At 37.4% G+C, this 25,690-nt stretch overlaps 2 protein-coding genes across 5 annotated transcripts in view; both read right to left on the minus strand.

The window, feature by feature from the left end:
• The window catches only part of LOC133865732 (nuclear-pore anchor), a 78,966-nt gene extending 73,071 nt beyond the window's left edge, over positions 1 to 5,895 (minus strand). For 3 of the 4 annotated variants that reach the window (XM_062302187.1, XM_062302186.1, XM_062302184.1), the window contains exons 1-6: positions 5,435 to 5,895; positions 5,170 to 5,316; positions 4,959 to 5,057; positions 2,892 to 3,020; positions 2,694 to 2,786; positions 2,535 to 2,600 (exon numbers count right to left, since the gene is read on the minus strand). In XM_062302187.1, the coding sequence (XP_062158171.1) occupies positions 2,535 to 2,600; positions 2,694 to 2,786; positions 2,892 to 3,020; positions 4,959 to 5,057; positions 5,170 to 5,316; positions 5,435 to 5,740 (840 nt within the window). In that variant the 5' untranslated portion in view covers positions 5,741 to 5,895. The remainder of the gene's footprint in view (positions 1 to 2,534; positions 2,601 to 2,693; positions 2,787 to 2,891; positions 3,021 to 4,958; positions 5,058 to 5,169; positions 5,317 to 5,434) is intronic. The other variant, XM_062302185.1, reaches the window with a different exon arrangement.
• A 14,817-nt stretch (positions 5,896 to 20,712) lies between these two features.
• On the minus strand, positions 20,713 to 23,622 carry LOC133865260 (uncharacterized). The gene is made up of 5 exons (XM_062301633.1): positions 22,862 to 23,622; positions 22,707 to 22,764; positions 22,320 to 22,403; positions 22,070 to 22,205; positions 20,713 to 21,655 (listed from the first exon to the last, which is right to left on the minus strand). The coding sequence occupies exons 1-5, from the start codon at positions 23,481 to 23,483 to the stop codon at positions 21,368 to 21,370; spliced, it is 1,188 nt and encodes a 395-aa protein (XP_062157617.1). The 5' UTR covers positions 23,484 to 23,622; the 3' UTR covers positions 20,713 to 21,367.
• Between the last annotated feature and the right edge of the window lie 2,068 nt (positions 23,623 to 25,690).

Consider the following 25,690-nt stretch of genomic DNA (forward strand, 5'->3'; position numbering starts at 1 on the left):
CACTTAGAAGTTACAATAACATGCCTCCCCATTGGGGAAGCTTCAGACTCCTAAATCCCTTTCTGCCGCTCTGTCTCTCGTTGGAGCAGCTATTTTAAGAGAGAAGTTGCGTTCTCCCCTCCCTGTGGTGGTTTCTAAGCCTTTTCAGTGTTACTACAGGAGGGCGAAAAATCTGAGGGAAGGGCATTCTGTGAAGTGGAATGATGGGCTACTTTATGACTCACTGGAAGCCGTGAAGATGTCAATTGGCGACGTTGTTAAGAGGGTTTCAGGTGCAGAGCCGTCAGCTGAGAAGGTGGCAAAGCCTCCTGCAATGAAGAAGTCAGTGACGTCTGTGAATCAAGGCCTTTTTAGGAAGGGTTTCTCAACCTTCCCCCAATATCAGTCCTTCCTGTGGCGCTTCAGGAGGTCAACAATGGAGGGGAGGTAGGCTCCTCTTCCCCTTCGAGTGGTTGCTTTAATGGTTTCTCCCAATCTCGGAATTGGCCAGTTGGTTTTGATCATAACGGGGAGATTGTGGTGTGGGAGGAGGATGAAGATGATTATTGGGATGGTTTGCCATTAGATTGGGTGATGGATGGAGATTTTGGGGAGGAGGCATTGGCTATTCGGGATGCCATGGAAGAGGAGTTCCAATTTTTTGCGCGTTAGAAGTCTAAAGGGAAAAGGGAGCTTCTAAATTTGCATAGTTCCATTAACTATGGTGATGCGAACTATCCCTCTAGGCGTAGGAAAGGCAAGGCACACATGTTGTAGGTTTGTTGTGCCTTGAAGGGTAGTGGGTAGTTCTGTACTTAGTTGGGTTCTTTTGTAGCTTGTTTTGGTTCTTTTGTGTTCTAGGGCCTTGGTGTTGCGGGTTTTTTTTTTTGTTAGCTTTGGTTGTTCCTGTGTATACTTCCTGTGTACTTAATGGCGCCTTACACTTTCTTTAATAAAGTTCTTCTTACTTATCAAAAAAAAAATTACTTTACTTAAACGCCTCCATAACAATGACAAACAACAAATGAGACAAAGGGTCTCTCTATCTCAAGCCACGAAAACTACTTAAAATACAGGTCAAAGTGTCATTCACCAATATAGAAAAGTGCACCGAAGAAATACAATGTGTTATCCAATTAAATCATTTCTCCCAAAACCACATATCCTCAACATATACAACAAAAATCCCAATGACATGATCATAAGCCTTTTCAAATATCCAACTTACAAAACACACCTGGCTCCTCGAACCTGATCCTACAATCAAGGCATTCGTTGGCTAGAGAGAAGAGTCCATAATCTGCCTACCCGTTATGACTGCAGCTTGGAAATGATTTTCTCCACAACTATTTTCAACCTGTTAGCTAGAACTTTGACAACAATTTTGAAAACTCCACCCACTAAGCTAATAGACTGAAAGTCCTTAATTTCAACAGCCCCTGATTTCTTCAAAATAAGAGCAATGAACATAGCATTAAGGCTTTTTTTAAGCATTCTTGTAGCATGAAAATCAAGGAAAACATTCATGATATCTTTTTTAAGAAGAATCCCATAATAAAACTATCAAGGCCAGGGGCCTTGTCACTAATTAGGGCTTTCAACACCTCAAAGACCTCATCTTCCTCAAAAATCCTCTCCAAACAAACGGCCACTTCCTCAGAAATGGAATCAAAAGAAAGGACATCCAACCTAAGCCGCCAACTGAATCGCTCAGCAAACAAGCAATCATAAAACTGTGTTCTCTAATCTTAGTTTGATCTGAAGCAATTGGCGACATGCATTTAGCAAATTTCAACCAAACTTTAAAACAGAAACATAATCGTTGTGGTTCAGTTTTTTGATACAGCACATTATTTAATGTACAGAAGGTGTGGATGCTTCCTAATGACCGGAATTTTTCTTTTTAAGTTTTCTCTCAAAGCTATAACGTTTGATGCCTGACCTTATAGCTTTCTTTCACCTAAGAACCCACTAGTGTGATTACAGCAAGTAGAATGGAGTTTAACCATATTTTTAATCCTCTTTTTGTGATTTCCAGCAAATGCATATGTAAATTTAGTCAATTCCCAAATTATTACACTCTATTTCTAATATTCCAGAACCTTACATTTCCCATTGATGTCCAAAGTCACCCAAAAAAGATCAAACTTACTTGATCCAAATTGTACACCCTACTCTTTCCCATCTTAGCTAGGCTAGTTCCCCAATGAAACTATTATAGCAAAAACGTAAGAAACAATATGTAGAATATAAAACAGAATCAAATTCATAATAGAGCAAACCATGGGAAATAAACGAACTTATTTATATAAGGTCCGTTCCACAAGTTGGTCTTCCTTCTGATCAGAAGGATTGTGTTGATTATAATCAAAAAAGACAGGATCAACTGTGGTTTATAAAAAAATGCAAAGGTCGTATCACCTACTCCTATAAACCACCATGCATAAGAATATTTAGTCATTAATATCGACAAATTTTTGTAGGGCCAAAAGAAATATGAAAATAAAAAAATCTGCTGACTGTTTTAATTTGCAAAGACTTTAAATAGAACTCACTGTTGCAAGTTCAGCAGATAATCTCTCTTCATTGGTAGCAGCAGCATCTTTAGATGAACACAATTCCTACACAAGTACCAAAGAATGATTAATGAGGCAGCTGCTACTAGATAAATGACTTTCAGAACAACTTAGAAGGCCAAGTAGAACATTTCCTACCTCCTGCAAGGATGTCAGTTTCATTTCTAATTCCCTCGCTCTTTCCTTGTTCCATTGTAACGAGCTATAGCATTCATTATATTCCCTCTGAACCTAGAGGCATTAACAGTAAATTCAAAATCGGCAAAGTAATAAGGTTATTATTAGAAGAAATCTTCATCAATAATTAAAAAATAGGACTTGCTAAGGCATTCTTACATCTGCAAGCTTCGTGGACATATCAGCATCAAGATCATTATACTTTCTACGCAACTCAATAAGACTGTCAACTTTGGCTGTCAACTCATCATTGAGCCACGCATTATGCCTCTCAATGAGTTCCTTCTCCTGCTCAAATCAAAACACAATTTTGCTTTAAATGAACCACAAAAGAAAGCAATAAAAAATAGAAGACGTTTGAAGCAACAGATAGTCAGTGCAGTAACGACAAGTACTCAAAGGCAGGAGCTAGCATGGACAGGCCAAAGGAACAGTATGCACATGAAAACAAGCATGATTAGAATTCTCTCAAAAAAAAAAACAACATGAACCACCTGTATCATTGATGAATCTAAGTTACCTGTCAGCCAACAAAAATACTTTAAGCGACTTATTTGTAGGGTAATAAAAGATAGCCTTTTACCAATTTGCAAGATATATTAGTGTTAGGTCGAAGTATGGGGAAGAATTGCCGACAATTTCATGTACACTCCATGTTAACAATATGAAATTAAAAAATACATATTCTTGGGAACCATTTATCCACATTGTTAGAACAATGAAAAACATGTACAATATTTCGCAAATTTTTAGAGGCTGCCACATTACTGTCATCAATTCGACATTGGTTCCCCTTTAGGTTCTTTGTATTTTTACAGTAAGAAATCTACTGTTTACCCTACAAGGAAAAAATGCTAGATAAAACAGTGCTGCTAAGTACACCATTGCATCACCATGGCAAGAATTTGAAGATGGAAAATTCCTAGATATGGCAAGAACATGAACCGGAATGCACTAATCAGATGAAATTGGAATTGATTTTTAATATTTTGTTTCAATGACTGGAAGATGGAAAGAAAATTCTGCTGAAGAACTCTGTCAAAGCCGACCAAATATGCTTTTCCTTTTTCTTTTGTCATCCATTTTTCTTAATGTTGTATTTGTTAAACAAGCCTCGCAATGAAAATTTCCTATCAGATGTGACAAATAGCGTATAAAGAGCATAGGAGTGACAGAAAATTCCATTCTGTCCTGCCAATTTTTTGTTTTTAAAGTATTTTGTTTGCCTGCTTTCATTAATATGTTTCGAGCAAAGTTTTGCCACCCCTAACAGAGTCGTTGGAGCTTGCAGCTTAGACTAAGTCACTTCCCTCAATGAGTGCACCCAACATGGAAGTTCTTGTCAACCTCTTCCACTAAAGTTCAATCAGAAAAGCTGCTTGGCCAGTCAAACTTATGTCCTTAAAAAGCCTTAAAAACAAATCAAACTTTTTTTTTAATATAAGTAATTGGCCCCAAGGGGAGGGGGAAGGGGAGATAAAAACAAATCAAACTATAGGCCATAAATCAAATCCTCATAGGAATTTGTCAATTACTGTCTCTCTAAAGAAGATGTAGTGTATACACCTCGCATGCTTATTCGTTAATTCTCTAACAAAATTTTATTACTCAGCAGAAAAAAGAAAGTTATCAATTGATGCAACTCCCTTGGTCTGACATTGGCATCATAACAAGCTTTTTCAGAAGAAAACTATAATAGCCCAGGATTTCAGGTTAAAAAACCTTGTGGGACAAAAGAGTGGAGAGAGAGAGAGAGAGAGAGAACATAACAGCAAACAGTAAATGTTACTACCAGCAACCGAATTCCCTAATTATGGCTGTTAATAAAGTTCTAGCTCTTCAGAATCCTGTTGAAGTCAGACTCGTGACAATTCTGTCATAGGCTATTAGTAAATGAAAGAATTAAGCTCTGGTTGTTATTGACCCCCAAGCAACAGAATCGCAGCTCACCCCATGACAAATTCTGCCCCCAACTCCAATAGTGAATTTTACATTCCTATCACAATTATTTCAATCTAAGGTGGTGCAAAATTTGAAAAGAGAGAGAGAGAGAGAGAGAGAGAGAGAGAGAGAGAGAGACCAAGTAAATAAACCAGAAAAAATAATAACGAACCCTTCAGGAAGAAAAGAAAATTCAACAGAACCACACTCAAAAGAATATAGAGCTATACGTGACTATGGCATAGCAACCAAGAACTCCCATAACAACTAAAGCATTGTAGACACCTGTGAAAAACGAGAACTTGCAGCCTGAGTACGGGCCAACTCCGCCTCAATTTCACTCACACGAGCCTCCCTCTGCCCAGCGTTGTCGGACAATTTCACCTAAGCAATCATCAACGAAAAGTGGAAAACAACATAAAATTAATCACCACGCTTTGTTTACTTTTAAAATCCAACAAACAAAATTGCAAAGGCAATAATGTATGCTACTCACAATCTTATCAAGATAGCTCTTCATAGTGGCATTCTTCTCACTGATTTCCAAATCCTTCTGCTCCACCAACTCTATCAACTGCCGCTTAGACTTATGCAATTCCGACACCTCCATCGTCAACCTCTCTATCTCCCCGTCCTTCCCGATCTACAAAGTTCCATACACCCTAAGACAATTCTATCTAAACCCACACACACATATATCCACATATATATACCAAAAAAAACAGAATAACAATAAAATATGAGAGGAAACGTGTTCTTACCGATTGCAGATGGAGTTGATGCTTTTCGGTCTGGACTTGGGCAAGGTCGGAGAGGCGCTGGTCGAGGGAGGACTGAAGCTGAGCGTTTTGTGACTCGAGCTTGGAGAACTCGGCGGAGAGGGAGAGATACTTCTGCTCGAGGAGCGAGCAGGTCTGCTCGGCGGTGATGGCAGCCGCGTCGGCCTGGGCCCTCACGGTGTCGACCTCCTTGTACAGCTCACAGATGAACGCGTCCGCCTTCTCGGCCACCGCAACGGCGTCATTCGCGTACAGCGAGAGCTCCTCTTCCGTCAAGAAGAGAGGCATTTTGGGAATTCGATACCCCAATATCAACGATCGGCGTGAGCCACAGACGTAGATCGGAGAGTATTAAGCGAGAAAGTGAGAAAATCGAAGAGGGAAAAGTGAATAATTTGAAGGGAAGAGAAGCTTCGGAAGACATGCCATGCCCTATATGGCTCTATATGCTTTTAAATTAGCGGTGGCGTTCTTTCTCTCTTGGACTTGGGCCTGCGCCTCTGCCTGGGCCTAGAGTTTTATTAGCCGCGCAACAGACTTGCAGTTGTGCCATACAAGAGAAGAGACATGCCGTTACTTAGAGTGCTTCAATGGCGATGGACATTACTTAATTTATTATCGAAACAGCTAGAATCTGTTAGGAGTGTATCTCTTCAGCAAATACAAGCAATGATTAACAAAGGAGTTTTTTTTTTTTTTTTTTTTTTTTTTTTTTTTTTTTTTTTTTTAAGGGAAATTGGAATATCATTAATAATCAGACATATGAAGTTCAGAATTTACAATTCCCGAAAGACATAAAGGAAAAAAATCAATCCAAACATGATTCACCTGACTAGACACCGCCAATTTCGCCAGATGGTGAGCAGCCATATTCCCGTCTCTCCCAACATGTTGGATAACGATAACCCATGACCGAACCCCCGAAAGAACAGCCCTTGTATCCAAAATCAAGCTCCCATACGACCCAGCCCCCTCATCATCCCGTTGTAGAGCAAGCACCACTTCAAGGGCATCTCCCTCAATAATCAGAGAATTCAGACTCAGGAAATGCCCAAACTCCGCTCCCCAATGAGTACCCAAGGCCTCCGCCGTGGTAGGATCAGTAATATAACTTTGCACTGAACACATTGCCCCCAACACTTTACCCATGTGATCACGGGCAAGGATGCCCACACCAACAATCTTCTTCTTAGTATCCACAGAAGTGTCCCAATTGGGTCACATGATTCAGCGATGGACTATTGATCTTCCTAAATTATTCCAGTGATGCATTCGTACCTTTTAACAAACAGGTGGGGGGGTGTGAGAACACCTTCAAAAACAAAAAGATTACGCCAACGCTAGATCCTCTGAGCCACCAATATACAAAACTCCAAATCTTCCCTCTCCAGCCATGGCCTCAACTAACCAACCAAAAACAAGCAGTCCCTCGCAAAGAAATTACATTTACTTATCCGTGGAGAGCATTCTGACCAAATAGCCCGTGATGTAGCACAATCCCAAATGGCATGACAACATAATTCCACCTCCTGGCCAAATAAAAGAAAATAATAATCGTCACAATACGCCTCTTACACAACTTCTCTTTAGGCGGCAGTATTTCGTTGCAAGCTTGCCAAAAAAATAGTTAGGTCGTCCGTGGAAGCTTCAACTTCCAAATCAATTTCCAGTTGGGATGGGAAGAAGCAGCATCCAAACAACTTCCCCGGTGCCTAGCACGTCTCTCAAGCTCGAGATGTTAAGCACTGGGCACCGTGAACTGCCCCGTTTTAGTTCATGCCCAAACCAGTCTATCTTGCATCACCTGAGGACTAATGGCTATATTGCAAATCTGCTCCATCGTATCAGCTGGAAAAATGTACTCAATGAGAGGTATGTTCTACCAATTAGTTTCTAAATTTATAAGCTCACTGACTCTGGCATCCCCATGCAAAAACTGAATTGGTGTTTGAATCTTGTGTGACTGAGTAGAAGGAATCCAACAGTCCCCCCATATCTTCACTTGAGAGCCATCGCCTATCCGCCATAAGAGACCCTCCTTTAGTACCAGTTTAGCATTCCACAAACTTCGCCAAGCATAGGATGGGCGAGAACCGAGAGAGGAACCCCTGGAAAATACTTTTCTTTGAATACCCTTGCAGCAAGTGAACCTGGATTTTTTGTGAATCTCCAGCACTGTTTTGCAAGGAGGGCTGTGTTAAAACTCTCCACAAGTCCCGGTATCCCAAACCCCCCGCAAGTTTCTTCCTTCCCAAGCCATCCATGACATTTTACAATCATTATCCTTATGCCTCCACCAAAACCTTCCCATCATAGAGTCAATTTCGCAACAAAGTGTTTTGGGGAGTCGGAAGACACTCATAGTATATGTAGGAATGGCTTGTATAATGGATTTAAGAAAAGTCTCCTTACCGGCATGAGATAGAAACTTTTCTTTCCATCCGTTAATGCGTTGCCAAATCCAATCTTTAATCCCTTTGAAGGAAGAGATTCTAGATCTCCCAATAAGAGCTGGGAGACCTAGGTATTTCTCATATCGGTTGATGGCACTTACCCCCATACCTTGTAGAATAGCAACTCTATCTACTTCACGGGTATTATGGCTAAAGAAAATGGAGGTTTTCTCCCAATTCAATTGCTGCCCCGAAGCAACCTCATAATGCTCTAATAATGCTTGAATAGTCCTCCACTCCCTTAGATTAGCGCGGCAAAATAATAGACTATCGTCGGCAAATAGGAGATGATTGATATTAGTGCCACCCCGAGAGATAGGAACTCTAGTTTTGTCACAATTCCTCACTGAAAACTACAGCATTGAACTAATAGCTTTCGCACATATTATAAAGAAATAGAATGAAAGGGGGTCACCTTGACAAATACCACGAGTAAGCACTATATGTCCATGAGGTTGCCCATTAATGAGAATATAGTACGTGACTGTATGGACATGAGGAGTTGGATCCATCTAAGTGCAAATCCGAGCTTCCGTAACATCGCCTCTAGAAAATCCCATTTGAGACTATCATAGGCATTACTCATGTCCAATTTAAGGGCCATGAAACCCTCATTCCCCTTCAACCGAGTATCCATGGTATGAAGGGTTTCAAAAGCAACCAAAACGTTGTCCGTTATAAGTCTCCTCAGAATGAAAGCACTTTGTTCTGGAAAAATGATAATGGGAAGCACATTCTTTAGTCGGTTGGCCAGCACTTTGGAAATAAGCTTATAGAGGACATAACACAAACTGATCAGCCGGTAGTCCGTTACCTAAGTAGGGGAAGAAACCTTTGGAACAAGGCATATATTAGTAGCATTCAAACCTTCCTCAAACTGCCCCCCATTCAAAAAGTGTAAGGCTGCCCTTATGACGTCTGGTCCCACAGTAGCCCATGAATTTTGGAAAAAACCAGTAGAATAACCATCCGGGCCTGGAGATTTCAGCGAGTGCATTTGAGAGAAGGCAAACCGGACTTCATCTTCAACAAAAGGATGAAGTAACCTGGCATTCATGGCTGGTGTAACCTGAGAATCCAGATTTTTTGCTCACCTCCTTATCTTTCCTCCACACACGCCCATCAGCATCAATAATACGCCAAATGCCATTTGTTTTCCGTCGTTTGTTTGCCTAAGAGTGGAAGAATTTTGTATTTCTATCTCCCTGCGTACAACAATTTTGCTTGGCCCGTTGCTTCCACCTCATATCCTCCCTTTCCAGAATTTCCTCTATTTCTTTTTAGAGTTGCTTAATACCTGCATCAAGGGAAGGACTAGCACACTTTTGGAGTTCTAGCAGTTCAACCTTTTTCTGTTTTAACACCTCTGCTGTCTTCCCAAACTTCCGTCTACTCCAACTAGTAAGATGTTGTTGACATGCCATGAGTTTCTATTGCACATCCAAAACTGGATTGCTGTCACCAAAACCCGAATCCCAAGCTGATTGAATCAATCCATGGTACTCTTCATCTTTGGCCCAACCCGCTTCAAACTTAAAACCATGTTTAAAAGAAACCCCTTTCATCTGAAAACTCATTGAATGAAACAAGAATGGGGTGATGGTTCGACGTGCATGCAGCCAAAATAATAACTTCCACAGCAGGGAACCGATAACACCAATCACGATTTGCCACACCCCGGTCCAGCCGCTCCTTTGTAAAAGAATCATCCATTCTATGATTGCACCATATGAACTAAAGGCCAATATACCCCAAGTCACTCAAATCACGTCTCCAAAGCATCTCTAAACCCCCTCATTTGGGATTCTCGACGCATGGCAGCCCCCTCCTTCTCCGATTGCTCCACAATTTCATTAAAGTCCCCTACACAAAGCCATGGTAATAAAAGGAAAGTCTTCAAATGATTTAGAAGAACCCAAGATTCGCACCGAAGAGCACTATCCAGTCGACCATAGAACCCTGTGAATTGCCATTGGGGAACCCCATCGCCATCTCTCACCACCGCATGAATATGAGACTGAAAGTAATTGAAAATTTCGAGGCACTAGACATCCTTCCATAACAAGGCTAATCCTCCACTTCTACCTATAGGATTCACAACAAACAAACCTTCAAACCCAAGGTGACATCGAATACTTTCCATTGTTTTCTTCGTGTTAAGTGTTTCCATAAGAAACACAAAGCCAGGCTTTTGTTCCTTCACCAACTTGTGAAGGTCTTGAACTAACCGAGGCTGTCCCAAGCCACAACAGTTCCAACTTAGGCAACTCATTGTGGCAGGTAGGGCTGAATATCAGCCTCTGCCAGTGCCAACTTATCAGTGTTCTTGCCTTTGATTTTACTCTTCTTCTGGTCTGCCCTTTCACTAGGCAATCGGGATAAACCGAACTCGTCATCCTTTCTCTTACTCGTGGAAATAATGGTAGACTTCCCTACAATACCTCAGGCCTTCCTCTTCTAGGTAGTGGAGGATGATTTTTTTGATGTATACTGCAAAACAGTATCACCAGAGTGTCCAAACACAAAAGAGGGGATAGGCAGAGGTAGCTGGTGGTCCGGCAGTGCCTGCCCAAGCAAACCAACCTCCTGGTGGATACCTGGAACCTGAGGACTGGTTGGAAGGGACCCATTACCCGTGGCATGCAAAGGAAGGGCGAACGTGAGGGAGATGCATGCCGTGGCAATACCCTGGGAGCATGGTCGTGCCCATTATCCTTTGAGATATCCGCCACCTTTTCATCCAACAAAACTAACTTCCCACAATTACTAGAAGCCAGGGGAGGCAAGTCAGCCACTTTGACACGACCCCCATGCCCTACCAAGGACGTGACCCCCTGAACTGACACCACGTTAGCCATATCATGAGAATTAACCAACCCTAGAGGAGGAAAAAAAAAAAGTGGACGTGCCTCCATCCATTTTCTCCATGTTTGCACCAACATGAGAATTATACGGGGATAGTGGATGGGCAGTTGAATAAGACAATCCTTTCCCCCACACCCGAAGAGTAATTCCATTGTGGTCTGCAGGTGGAGGAGGACTAGCCTCCCCAAAAACACCGCCTTCATATATGTTGTCACCGATACTGAGGACTTTGGACCCCCCGAATAGAAACTACTTCGTCGGAATTGCAAATCATCCGCACGCAACCAAGTTCCCCAGCTTTTGACTAGAGTCTCGCCATTCAGATGGAAACATATTATATATATAATTCTAATTGATTGAATAAACCAACAAGACCGTAAAACTATAGGAAATCAGAAATAGGATAAAATGCGAGGGCGATTGATCCCCATAAATAGGCGATCGATCGAACTACAGCTTAATCCCCGTTGTTTGATGATCAATTGACATGACGCTCGATTGCCAACATCAGCCGATCGATTGCCATAACTCTTCAGAATGCAAACTCCATCGCACTGAACACTTGTCTCTGCTATTTTATAAAAAATATTTTACAACTCGCAACCCAAGTTGCATTTTCCCAACTGTTGGATTAGATCACAATGGAGTCATCCGGGCATCCAAGCAACTATAAATTGAGAAGCTCCCATTCACGTTTCATGCACCATTCCCTTCTTTCTTCTTCTTTCTCTAGTTCTCTCTCCCAACAGGAACTCTCGATGTTCCTCTCTTTTCTCTTTGGTTCTCTTCTTCTGGACAGTGGCATAAACTCTGGGTAAGTTCATCCCTATAGCTTCTTCTTCTTTAAACATAAAGAAAACAAGAAGAGCAAGCTTTCTCTCCCTTTTTCTCTCTTTTGAATTACAGTAAAAACACCATTTGTTTCTTATAAACCAGCAACTCCTCTCTTCTTTCTTTTGAAACCCCACAGCCAGTAGCAGAAAAGTAGTAGAAGAAGTGAACTCTCTATCTCTCACACACTCGGCCAAACAGTCCTTAAAGGAAAGAAAATAAACTCCGTCTCTCTCTCTCTAACTCTCTGTTAATCTCTCTATGTGTGTGGGTGTCAACTGCACCTAGAACAGAAAAGAAAGAATAAGAAATAAAAGAAAAGGAAATAGAACAATCTCTCTCTCGGCCAAACCTGTGATGTGTGTTTTAAAAATATCTCACTTGTGATTTTTGGTAAGTTTCTTAAGCTTGATTTATATTATTATGATTTATAAGTGATTAGGTTATCTAATATTTGATGCTGTCTTTAAACAGATATTTTTAAAGCGGAGTATTTAATTAATAAATGCACCATTATAACACTTGAATAGAATGTAATATTTTATTAAACTATCGTTGCACTGCCCAAAGTTTTAAAAGGTGTTATAAAAGCACCGTTACTCTGCCCAATTTTATGAAAGAATAAAATAAGAATTATTTTACGATGAGGTCATTAGGCCGCTCTCATGTTTTATATTATACTATGACTATTAATTATATTAATAGAACTGTTATATTTATTTTTATAAAAAAAAAAAAAATTATACTTTTAGCATATTAATGCTATTATGATGTCTGTTTTGATGTATAAATATTTAAGGCAATAAATAATTTAATGCCATAAATAATGCATATGTAAAAATATGTGATTATGCAATGGACATATTTTATATGCTGTCATAATGTTTAAGCAATATTAGGAAATTAAGTTAAGTTGGTTTAGAAGTCAGGAGCAATAATAATGTTAAAATAGGTTTTAGTTATTTGTGCTAACTATCACATGTACACAATTGTGTTGTGGTGATCATTTGTATGAATATTCCCAGAAAGCAGAAAAGAACTGTAAGTATAAATTACTTATTGAGAGTGATACTGATTTCTTATAACATAATAACTGCAGATTTGTTTAAATGTATGTGTGTGAATAGAACATTGCATATTGCATATTATTGTAATTAATAAATATGCTAATAATAAGTTGATAAGTCGGTGCTGCCAATGGCTGGGTAAGTTGGTGCTGTCTATGCTAGAAACAATAATAAATAAAAAGTTGAAAAGTCGTTGCTACCAACTGGTAGCGCGCCAAGCGGCTACGTAGATTTTAAATTTATAAGTTTACCACTCGCAATAGTACGTATCGATTGTACTATAGTAAGGGTGATCGAACCACAGAGATTATTGGTTGTTTTGCGTAATAGGATATCTAAAGGAACGTATCTAACTTAACTTAAGGGGAAAAATTAAATAAAGGGTTGTAGAATTGAAGCTACAACAATAAAGTGAAGAAATGAAAGCGGAAAATGAAAACAAACTAAGAGAAAACTTAGGGTATTGATCTTGTCCAATCCTCAACCAATGAAATGCTTAAAGTCTATATGGATCTTCCTAACATGCATGATATGAGCGCCTAATGGGCATCAACCATTACGACGACCTCGACGTGAAAACACTTTCGTTAAGACGCAGTTATAAAGCACCTAGTTTTACATTAATCTACTTTACGTAAAGATTAGTCTATAATTGAAAAATATTTACACTACGAAAGGTGTGGAGTGATTAATGCTCCCTAGCTTACTACTCTACAACACATCCTAATAAGTATACAAGATATACGAAACCCTAACTAGGCCACAATCATAAGGTGTCTAGTTTCACACCGGTCTATTCCATGTAAAGATTAAACTATAATAGAAAGACATTCTACACTACCAAAGATATGAAACGATCGGTGTTCCCTAGCATACCCTATAAGGTGACTCTAATAGGTAATCATACATCAAGTCATATAGAACCATTGCAAAAGACATCATTCTTATTTCTAAGAATGTTGATTTTACTCAAGAAATCTAAGAAAACTCATAGACAAGTTAACTATTTTTCATGAATAAATAGATTGGAATCTTGATAACAAAACCTTTTATCATGGGTTTTGATATCCTCTAGCCCTTAACAATCATCAAACATCTCAAGAAAAATCCTAAGAACATCAAAAACACTTCATGCTTTTTGGATTGGATTTTGATCAAACCCTAAGAACTAATTTAGCTAGACATGAATTGAATCTAATCTAAGCATGAATTTAAAGGAAAGCAGTAAAGAAACAAGAAAGAAATGAATCAAAAACAACTATATTAAAACTATGAAATTCGGATTACAAAAAGGGAGAAAAACCTAAGCTAGAACATGAAGAACAAAGAGGAAAAAGAAGAAGAAATTGCTCTCTGGAATTAAGCTCAGAAATCGTGCATCAAAGTAAACTAAAACATGAAAAATTAAAGTGATACACCTGAGAAAATCCGAACAAAACCCAAAAGATGTATCCCTTAACCTAAAACCCTAATCTCATATATATAGAGATTTAATATACAAGGGACTCATCAAGGATCAATTCTAGCCGCACAAACAGAGCTGGTCGCCGTCCATTTCTGTCCATTAAACCCAACTTTTAATTTGGATTGTACAAAAATTTGGAAATATCTTGACCTTCTGGAAGATGCGAAGTCGATCGATCGAAAATTTTGTGCTCTGAGAATTGATCGATCGCATCTGGATCGATCGAAGTTGAGTCGACACAAAGTCGATCGATCGATTTATTAGCTGTACAAATAATAGATCGATCTAAATGCCTTGGACGATTTTTCATCTTTTCAGGATCAACCTCGAACTCTGGAAATGACCAAATTGCCCTTGATGTATTTTTAGGTCTAATTCAAGTGTTTTGAATTAGATTTCAATTAAGACTTGAAAATAAGACAAAACAATAAACTACAACAAAACGTTATATATACAACAAGAACTAGGTATAACAAATGCAAGTTAAGGGGTCTTGAATCGAATAATTCAAGACTTATCACCAACGGACCAGAAAAGTTGTTGCTACATGTGCCACAAACGATAAAAGTTGGAAAGTCGTTAGCAAGTCGTCGCTACTAGTACAAATAAAACATGGTAAGGGAGTCGCACAAACAAAGCTGGTCGCCGTCCATTTCTGTCCATTAAACCCAACTTTTAATTTGGATTGTACAAAAATTTGGAAATATCTTGACCTTCTGGAAGATGCGAAGTCGATCGATCGAAAATTTTGTGCTCTGAGAATTGATCGATCGCATCTGGATCGATCGAAGTTGAGTCGACACAAAGTCGATAGATCGATTTATTAGCTGTACAAATAATAGATCGATCTAAATGCCTTGGACGATTTTTCATCTTTTCAGGATCAACCTCGAACTCTGGAAATGACCAAATTGCCCTTGATGTATTTTTAGGTCTAATTCAAGTGTTTTGAATTAGATTTCAATTAAGACTTGAAAATAAGACAAAACAATAAACTAAACAAAACGTTATATATACAACAAGAACTAGGTATAACAAATGCAAGTTAAGGGGTCTTGAATCGAATAATTCAAGACTTATCACCAACGGACCAGAAAAGTTGTTGCTACATGTGCCACAAACGATAAAAGTTGGAAAGTCGTTAGCAAGTCGTCGCTACTAGTACAAATAAAACATGGTAAGGGAGTCTATGCTCAAGTAAATAGCCGCTAAAACGAATAGAGACCTAATGGCCCTAAAACGAGTGAGCAAAAAGAAAATAATTAAAACTGTGCATATAAAACTGTCATCATACTACTGCATTGTATATTTCTAAATAAATCAGTAATTCATTATATTATAAAAATAATTGGCTTACTTATGTGTATATGAAATTGTGGTATTATCCACAATCTTTTAGATGAATGTACAGGAGCTGAGGATGAGGAGTACCAAGATTACTAGGATCCGTATGCTAATGAGTGTAGACGAGGCTAACTACCGTCTCTTTTGTGTATTGAACTGCCTTGTTTAGTCCATCCTTTTTTTATATCTCTAGTAGAATCTATCCTTATACATTTCCTTTGATATGTAATATTGATTATACTATAATTGGTACTTTGTATATAGTAATAGTGCCGTATGTGGCATATATTTTACTAATTTAGTATATATTTATTATGTGAGAAAAGCATATTATATTATTTAGAAGTATTTTAGTAAGCTCTGATGTGTTATTGGTTCCTAAGATATATATATATATATATATATCCGTTGCTAGATCTCATCTCTGATGATGTTGTAATGTCACACATAATAGTATTTGGACCAAAGTCAAGCCTTAGGCTTTGTGAGTTGTGGATCTAGGTTGCCATATATATATCCGTTGCTAGATCTCATCTCTGATGATGTTGTAATGTCACACATAATAGTATTTGGACCAAAGTCAAGCCTTAGGCTTTGTGAGTTGTGGATCTAGGTTGCCATATAGAGCTTTTGGTGAAATAAAAATTTGGGAGCTTTATGCTTAAATTGTAAAAAGACTTCGACTTTGGGCCTCAGACAATGTTTAACATGAGAAATGGTGAGTCTTTCGAAGTCTTAGAGACGTAGAAAGCCCTCTAGGTAGAAAAAAGAAAGAAAGAATTTTTTCGGGGGTAGGAGACGCTGAACATTGTACAGATCTAACACTATTCAATACCGATCGGTCGATGGTCGACTACCTTTCTAACGATGTTGACCGATCGAACAGTGTTCAGGTACTGACATAATATTGCCTATTGATTGAACGACACACAAGCTTGTACGGTTCTATCGATACGAGGTAGTATAAAAAATTGTATTGCTAGATTAAGGTTACATCTTAAGAAACCCAACTAATAATAAGGTATCTTGTAGACGAAGGAACCGAGATGTTCGAGGGAGAGTTTCTGGAGGACTTTTACAACCATGGTGAGAAACTCACTTGAGACTCTAAACAACGATTTTTTAGCGTGCCTATTTTGATATAAAGTTTACATCTTTGTAGTGTCATGAAATATTTTATAATTCAATGTTGAGAGCCTGAATTTTTAGTAATTTAAATGATTTTTGAAATAAATGAGTGTATGACTCTCACATTACTATTTTACACACATGGAAAATGGAATGATAATGTGTTTATATGACATGACCACCTTTGTTAAATAATGTGAAACTTATTGTGAAAGAAAATGTGTAACATGTTCATTCAAAACCATACAAACTGGCCCTATGACCCAGTTTTTGTGAGGAGTGAGTTTTATTTTGGATCCGAGTGTTTTGTGACCGATGCAACCACTTACAAGGTGGGGGTCACGCCCTGCGACATCACTTGTTGAGTGGATCACCCGAAGTCAAACTCGGTTGATCAACTAGGGGATGACTAGCTATGTACCTCGTCAAAGGCACCAGGGTTGTATCAAATGTCATTTTGGACGGGCAAACCCTACTACGAAGGAGTTAAAGGCATAGATAGGCCAAAGTGATGAAGTTATTACTTTTAATATAATTATATTATGTATACTAGTGCATGTGTGATTTTATTTCTATGTTTCTCAATGATTGGGTTCATTGTATAATTAGGTTCCACACATGATCGACTCGCTAAGTCATGGACTTACCGTTTCATTTTTTTTCCCACTTGTTTTATAGAGAAGTTGACACGAAGATTTGAGCAAGGGAGACCTCAAGGTAGATGTGACTACTTGACGTGATACTATCGACCCTATAGCACTTGAGGACTCATTATGGAATCTCATAGACCACTCATGGTAATTACTACTTTTGGGTGAAGTTATAGACTTAATGATTGAAGATGATCTCGTATATTAAGATATAACTTAGACCTACTTTGGGGCAGTGATAAATATTATGTAATGATTACAATATAAAGTGATAATTACTTAGTGTTGTAATGATTAATGTTGATAGTTATAAAGAAAAAGTAAATTTCCGTTGCTTTAATCTCAATTATTGTTTAATTAGACACTTTCAGTTAATTATAGGAAAAAAATACAATTTAGCCCTCCAAACTACCAGTCATTCTCCGAATAGTCCTCCGAACTACCAAAACTTGAACTCTAGCCCCCAAAACTACCAAAAACCTTTGAAAAATGATCATTTTGGCAAAATATCCCCATAATACCCTTGCCACATGTCATTTTTTAATTAAAAAATTCAAAAAAAAAATTAAAAAAGTAAAAAAAAAAAAAAAACGAAAATTTTATTGTTATTTTTATTTTTTTTTAAAAAAAGATGGGTGTTTGGGGTGGCGTTATTTTCTAACCGCGACCCAATCTTCCCGACACCTCTCCAGTCACCATTCATTTGCAACGCCATGATGACCGATTTTATAGCTTGACTCGACAAGTTTCGGTTCGCAATCATCAACTCGCTGATTTTGGCCGAGCTCAAGCTCGCCTTGTTCTGGAAAATATCCTCCACTTGAGAGAAAAACTTGTGATCCTTGAGCCCCAGGTAGCTATTAGCTAATGTTTTGAATGTTAAAAAATCACAGCGAGAAAAATGGATATGAACATCGACGAACAAGCTCACGGTCGTTGATTTCTCCGTAAAAAACCGATCGAGGTCTTCCACAACAATGATAGACTTGCTCGTTGTTTGTAACAAAACAAAATTCATATTGGAATCATTCATAACCTTCGAAAGATCAATATCATAGACATCGAATAATAGGAAATTAGCCATGTCAACGTTCGAAGAGGCGGTGATGAGTTCACCGAGCTGCAGGCGTGCATCGTATTCAACGACAATGCTAGAAATAAGTAGTATGTCCTCTAGTTGATCACAATATTTTTTTAAAAATAAAAAAAGAAAATTTTAGTTTTTTTTTTTTTTTTTTTTTTTTAATTTTTTTAATTGAAACATGATACGTGGCAATGGTATTATGAGCATATTTCGTTAAAAAGAGGCATTTTTCAAAGGTTTTGGTAGTTTAGGGGGCCAAAGTCCAAGTCTTGATAGTTCAGAGGGCTATCCAGAGAATGACTAATAGTTTGAGGCGTAGAATTGTATTTTTCCCTTAATTATAAGTTAATTAATTTTGAGGGCGGTATAGCGACCCATGCACAGACACCGGGGCTGACTCGATATATTTTGGGGCCTAAGACGAGAATTTTAAATGAGGCCTTTTTATATTTAAATATTAAATAATATAATTTATTTTAATTTTTGTATTATATTTTAATTTAAAAATTATTCTTATCTCCTTTAAGATTCAATGTTTTATATTGCTCATAGCAAATCTATATAATTTTTTTTTTTCTTTGAGTTTCAATTAATGTTTTATTCTTCTCTTTTTTAAACTTTTTTTTATATATCCAAATGCATATTTCTAACAACATTTATAATAAAAAAATTATTTGTAAATAAAAAAGCATCATCTATGATATAAAACTATAATAAAAAGAATAATAAGACCTGATTTAATTACTGAAGACCGTACCTTTTAGTTTCCCCTTACAAAAAAAGATCATCTATTCTCTCAATCTACGTGAGCAAAGACAAATTTCCTTAATAATTAGTAACCATTGACTAATTATATAACATAACAATTTACTAATATCATTTCATATGCCTAGTATTAGCTTATTAATTTAAGTTTTAGTATTTTCTTTTTGATTGTTAAGGATTTTTTCATGCTTATTCAAAATTGGGAGCCACAACAAAGTTGATCAACTCAAGTTTTTGTTTTTATTTTTTTGGACGGTAGTTAGTTTTTGTTTACAAAAACGTAACATGAAATAAGAGGGGAAAAAAAAAAAAAAAAGAGAGGGTAAAGCCAAAATTACAATTACAATGACCGAAACAAAAATAATAATAATAACAACAAAGGAAATGTACTTGTTCAACGTACAACCACATGTTCTTTGTTGAAAAAAAGAAGGTAAAATTACATTTTTGTCTTATATTTTCTATAGCCTTCACGTTTATGTTTGACTACAAAACATCATAGTCGAACTCTAAGCAGTCTGTACAAAAAAGAAAAAAGAGGTAGCAACTTTGATTACCCATCACAGTGGTTAGTGTCTTAGTGGTCGTTATTTTTATCTTGGGTCATGGGTATGAGAGATTACTAGAGGGAGAGGCAGAGAGGCCGGAGGTGAGAGCTGGCAAGTGGTCAAGCAGACAAGCTCCTAGCGGTGGCCTTGGCCTCCTACCTCATGGTTGCTAGAGAAAATTGTAGAGCATTTTATAAGAGTTGTGTATGCTTTTTATTTATTTATTTATTTATTTATTTATTTATTTATTTATTTTTTTTTTTTTTTTTTTTTTTTTTCTATTCTATGTGGGAGTTCGAGAGTCTCATAATAAGAGAGAAAATGAACTATTTTTTTGTTGGTCTTAATTTTTTTTTGATAAGTAAGAATAAAATTCTGTTGCTTTTTGTTGGTATTAATTGTTGTGTTTTTGGGCCTCTTACTATTTATTTTTCAATTGAAGTTAGAGAGTCTCCAAAGAAAAAATCATGCTTCTTTTATTTTTTTCAAAATTTGGCCTTTTTTTTTTTTTTCTTTTTTTTTCAAACAAACCTATCTTAATATCTTTGGGGGCTTGTCATTAGGGCCTTATTCTACTGAGAAAAAATCGTTTTAGATTATGATTAGATTAAAAACATGTCTTTGGGCGCTGCCTAACTTGCCTAGTGGATGAGCCAGCACTAACACACACTAGGGGGGAGCCCACCAACGAACTGCCATCAACCCTTTATTTTTTTGCAATTTCCTTTTTGTTGTTTTGATAAATATTCTTCTTTGGGAATATATTTATATTTTCACTTAGATTTTATTAGCAAATTGAAGGAAATATGAACGAAATGTTTTAAAATTCATGTTAAGAACTTGATATTTTTCCTCCCTTATATTTGAGTGCACAACTTTTTTTTTTCCCTAAGCTATTCGGTGTATAATAACTTGTTAGGTACACAACACACCGCGTGTAAGCCATTTTGTTAAATGCCCCTCAAAGGTTATGCTTGCTTCTATAACATTGGGAAAGGGGAGGGAGAAAGGGAGGGGAATATTTATATATATGATCAAAAAGAAAGTGGGCACATGAAAGAGATACTTAATGATCTTTTCCTAGTTAATTAACATCTTAAAAAGTATATACAAGTAAGCAAACAGTACACACAAGCACATGACAAACGTATCAATTAATTAAATAGCACTCAGAAAACCACACCAAACCCAAGATACATTTAGGTATAATATTCCCCCAAGCCAAAAGGTTAGAAATCAAAGTACAACTCGATAAAAGAAAGCAAGAGAGCAAGAAGGAAAGGTAGATGGATGGTCCTACTTTCCCGCTACAAGTATCCCACACAGGCTGTTAAAGGAAACCAAATAATGCGAAGTCTGATGGGTCACATGGAATAAAAAGCAGACTGACATCGCACATGCCATTGCCTCCCAATCGCACATGCACATGCTGCCTGTCTGGCTACGCCTAGCTCCCACCTTTGCACCACCACCATTTCCTACCTTTCTACTCCCTAATAATCAATCTCATGATCTAACCATATCTATTTCAATTCAAACACAAAACTCACTCACTGTCATTAAAAATTTCACAGCGTCGATCTCACATGCCTATATATAATATTGTACACAACCATTAACAGTAAAATATATAGTTAGCAAACTATGCTCGATCTTTGCATACTTTGAGCACTTTTTGGGTTATGTTTTTCGTTATTCTTTGGTGTCATTTGAGTCTATAGAGCCGGCTCTGTGGTTTGACGGCGGGCTGCCATTAAGGAACATTGTAGGTGCCTGTGGCAAATGATCAAGTGGTCGTTGGTCAGGCCTGCGGCTTGCATAAACGAATGAACCACGGTCGGACCGACGAACCTTAAACCCCTCCTGACCATGTCTTTGCTAATGCTCTCTGATTTTGATGTCTTCACCGGGATTTTGTGGCCCATCTTGTATTGAGTGGAGATTGGCTTGTGATTGACGAAGCCCCATATATATTTGTCAAATGATCCGAACTCCCTCTTAATCTGCAATGGCACAATTTGCACGACAACAAAACATTATATTTAGCAACCTCAAAGATTATAAGACGACAAATAAAATTTCTCATCAGTTCGTATAATGATTTACAGTCCATCATGTAGGGCCTGCTGTTAATTAAAATCAGACCGGTTGGAACTTGCTTGCTTGTCAACCAAGTTATGTATTCCCAAGGAGAGGAAAAGAGAAAAGACTCATAAGTTGTTGACAATCGAGTTATATATATGTGGTAGATATATGGCATTTGAGAAAATTCACCTAAATTAGGCAAAATTGGTCATAAAAAGAAGGAACAGAAGAGATAGGAAAGAGTGATCATAAAGGACAAATAAACAACAGTTTGTGGATGCTTTTCTTTTTTCATTTTTGCTAGAACGAGATATGATGCTTTAATTAGTTACCTCCAGAATTCGGTTAGAGTTGTCCACAACGCCCCTAACTCGGCTTATATCAATCCCATATTCTGAACTAATTGACATCATTTGTTTATCAGGGAAGTTGGCAACAGTTTCTGCATCAAATCCTGAAAATGCATTCCTGAAAAATGAAAGTTTTCGTATACGTACGTACGTTAATTAATCTCATGAGAGAATTGGATAAATCAATTAAGTCCATGCGTTTGTTAGCTGGGAAACGAAACCAAAACCCAACCTGAAATCTTCCCGTTTCTTCAAGATTGAGGTCCAATCTGAACCAACCTGAGCACCACTTAAGACCAGCAATTCAAACAACATCCTGCATGGAAGATAAGAAATAGGAAATTAACTAATCATATTATCCGTTTGATTAAGCATCCATACATGTGTACGTGATTCAACATGGTATCAGAGTTTTAACTCTGACTCTACAATTCATTTCATTTATATTAAATATTTTACACATTGGGTTTCACCTATTAAAAAAGTGTTCGAGCACACGCGAAAGTGAATGTTAAAGTATTGATAGGAATGAGACAGCTTAAATTTTTTAGAATAATTAGTGATTTAACATATGTGTGAATGAGAGAGATCGAGAAGAGAAACAGAAAGCCTAGCTTACTTGTCATCATGGACAGGAACTCCCCATTCTTGATCATGGTAAGCAACATAGATGGGATCTACGCATGAAAAGAAGAAGACATTGATCAGCACAAACCCATTTCATGTTGAAAATAACATTAATTAAAAGAATATTAGACACAAAACATTACATACCTGAATTGGGTGTGATAAAACTGCATCTCTTTTCTTCTTCAGCGGTCTTTGTTGTGATGTTAATGGAAGAATCAAACGGAACAACATTCTCAAACTTGGCAGACTTTGACCTTCCATAATGGGCAATTCGCATCTTTCTTTGCGCTTGTTGCAGCGCCATATGCTCCCTCCTCACCGCAGCTATGCTTCCTGGCGCCTCAGTGATCAAAGACGAAGAGTAACTGAAGGACGCCTCCACAGGAGGAGAAACCCCGCCACAACTCACAGCTCCATGATCGCCACAAGTACCCTTGAAACTTTTCGACTTCTTCCTCTCTAAACTCGGGGTTTTGGTGCTACTTTTCGGAATGACAATCTTCTCTGCACTCAAATTCAACCCACCATTGTCGTTCCCTCGCTTTACTGCGGGCGGTCTCGGTGATTTTAACGACTTGGGAGAAATTGGCGGTGGAGGTGGCGGCGGAGGGGAAGATGTTGGGGCTACTTTCTTCAGTGAATTACGCCGTTCTAGGCTTGGCACGCGATTGGAAGTCGGTTGAAGGACGGGTCTACCATTAATTCGAGCCACCGTGGGGGTTGGGACGACATCAATGCCAATGGTCACCGTGGCCTTAGAGCACATTTTATGTGGGCACAGAGAAGTTGGCAAATACGTTTAGTTTAATTTGCAAGAAGACTTTTCAGAAATGGCACAAAGATGGAAGGAAGGGAATGAAGGAGGGGATGAGGTATGTGGGGTTTTATAAAGGGGAAATGTGAGGACGGATAAAGGCAAACTTGTAACATGGGGAGGTTGGGTTCTGCCATACAACCTCTTGTGAGGGGCATTACTTTTTGTTAACTAGGCCACGAGGAGGGTGACTCTGACACCACATTTCACAATTCGTATTTGGGTATTAAATTTCGGTCGTATTGATACATAATTATAAGATGATATTTAATTAAACAGATTGGATATTTTGTGTGTTTTTTTTTGAATGGGTAATCGGAGCTACCTTGCATTACTAGAAGAGCCCGTAGGTCATTACAGTGAATAAAGGTACAAAGACGCTGGGCACACTAAGCCATAAAATTTTTTGACCGCGTGTTGTCTACAAATTCTAAATATTACAGAAACAGACATTTGAGCCACTCTTTAACAATAACACTCCACTAACAAAGAAAAGATGGCTGATCCGAGCCAACAAGCCATAAAACAGTTCAGTAATATTTAAAATTTAACAAATAGACTTTCAAACTAAATTACAAAAAATAGAAAACAACAAAACAGAAAACACAGAGTTGGCATCAGGAAGAACTGTCGTCATCGGAGGTTATTTTCCTTAATATTTTGTATTAAGTTTGTGTCAAGTTCGTTGATTATATCGAAAATTATCATCTTTAATATTTCGTATAAAAACACATGTATAAAATTATATGTGTCAATCATAACCGACTCATTTAATTGGTTAAGGTGTTTTTACTCGGAACTTGCTCATTATCGACTTTATTGCTGCTATACTCTGTACATGTGCCTCTCTTTCCAAGGATACAAGCTGGAGTGGTGGATAAAGAAGGCAACAGTGGGAAGAAAAAGACCAATCATTGGTCTACTCTTTTTGGCTGGATGGAATCTCTCTCATCTCTCTCTCTCTCTCTCTCTCTCTCTCTCTAGAAACAGTCTCCACTTGTTGTGATGAGGGGGGTATAACATGGAAGATATTTAAAAGCACAAACTGAAAAACTTTTGAAGCAATCACAAATAAAAGTGATTACAAGTCCGGCCATATATACGTGATCTTTTTAATTATGAGATAATCCTAATGTTTATGTTAATCTCAATGCATACATCTTATCTTTTCTCAATGCACTGAGTTATGAGTACTAATCATTAACGTTGCCTTAAAATGAAAACTTTGAAGTTGTATATATCAACTGCCATCATTAAAGAAAAGAAAAAAAATAAAAATAAAAATAAAAACCAATTAATGCTTTGAAATTCTAAAAACCAATATTGAAGAGTAGTGGTGATCATTGTCCTGCAACGGGGGAGTCATTGGTACACATGCTTTTAGCTTATTTTACCATATAAGAACATCTGCAATTGAAAAAGTATAATTTTTTATTTTAATTACTTTTATTTTATAGTCTCTGTTGTTTATTCTCTATTTTACTCTTTATTTATATTTAAATATTATTTTGTATAGGAAAAAGTGTGAAAGGAATAAGGAGGGAGAGAGAAAGAGAAAAAAAATGAAAGAGAACAAAAATAATAAAAAAACTCTTTGTAGAGTGAATAGCGAATAGGCAGAAGAGCCTATTTAGTGTGTAGAAGAAAAAAAATTATTATATTTATTCTGTTGGAGAAGAAAAAGGCTCATAATAATCAAATTTAACTATTATGAATCATTTACCTATTCTGTTGTAGATGCTTAGAGATGTATAGGAAATCATACAAGCGTGACGTTCCATTGTTTTACATTTTCCCTATTGAAATCTCCTCGTATGGGCTTTTTAATTAAGGACATAAATATTTTACAAACCGTCTTTTCAAAGTAACACGTTTTTAACATGTCAGAAAAACTCTTTTTATTTTTATTTTTTTTAGTATGTGTTTCACACATTTTTTAATAGTTTAAATGTTACTCGTCTCTCTTAGTGAATAGTTTGTAGAAGTTCATAAAAACCAGTACATAAAATATTTTTGTATGAACATGCACTTATTCCCAAATACGAAACTAACATCCTCATGGATTGACATGCGCACACTTCTCGCTTCAACGTGGACAAGATGTCTCGAGTTATAAAACTCTTTGTTCTTTACTCTTAATCTAATCTAATAATCCAAAG

This window comes from Alnus glutinosa, chromosome 4, assembly GCF_958979055.1.
Source record: "Alnus glutinosa chromosome 4, dhAlnGlut1.1, whole genome shotgun sequence".
Taxonomy (NCBI): Eukaryota; Viridiplantae; Streptophyta; class Magnoliopsida; order Fagales; family Betulaceae; genus Alnus; species Alnus glutinosa.

Coding starts and splice junctions, on each gene's coding strand:
- LOC133865260 (XM_062301633.1), bottom strand. CDS start 23,483: ATGTGCTCTAAGGCCACGGTGACCATTGGCATTGATGTCGTCCCAACC. Junction 22,404..22,706: donor GTTCCTGTCCATGATGACAA/GTAAGCTAGGCT, acceptor TCTTCCATGCAG/GATGTTGTTTGAATTGCTGG. Junction 22,206..22,319: donor AAGAAACGGGAAGATTTCAG/GTTGGGTTTTGG, acceptor TTCATTTTTCAG/GAATGCATTTTCAGGATTTG.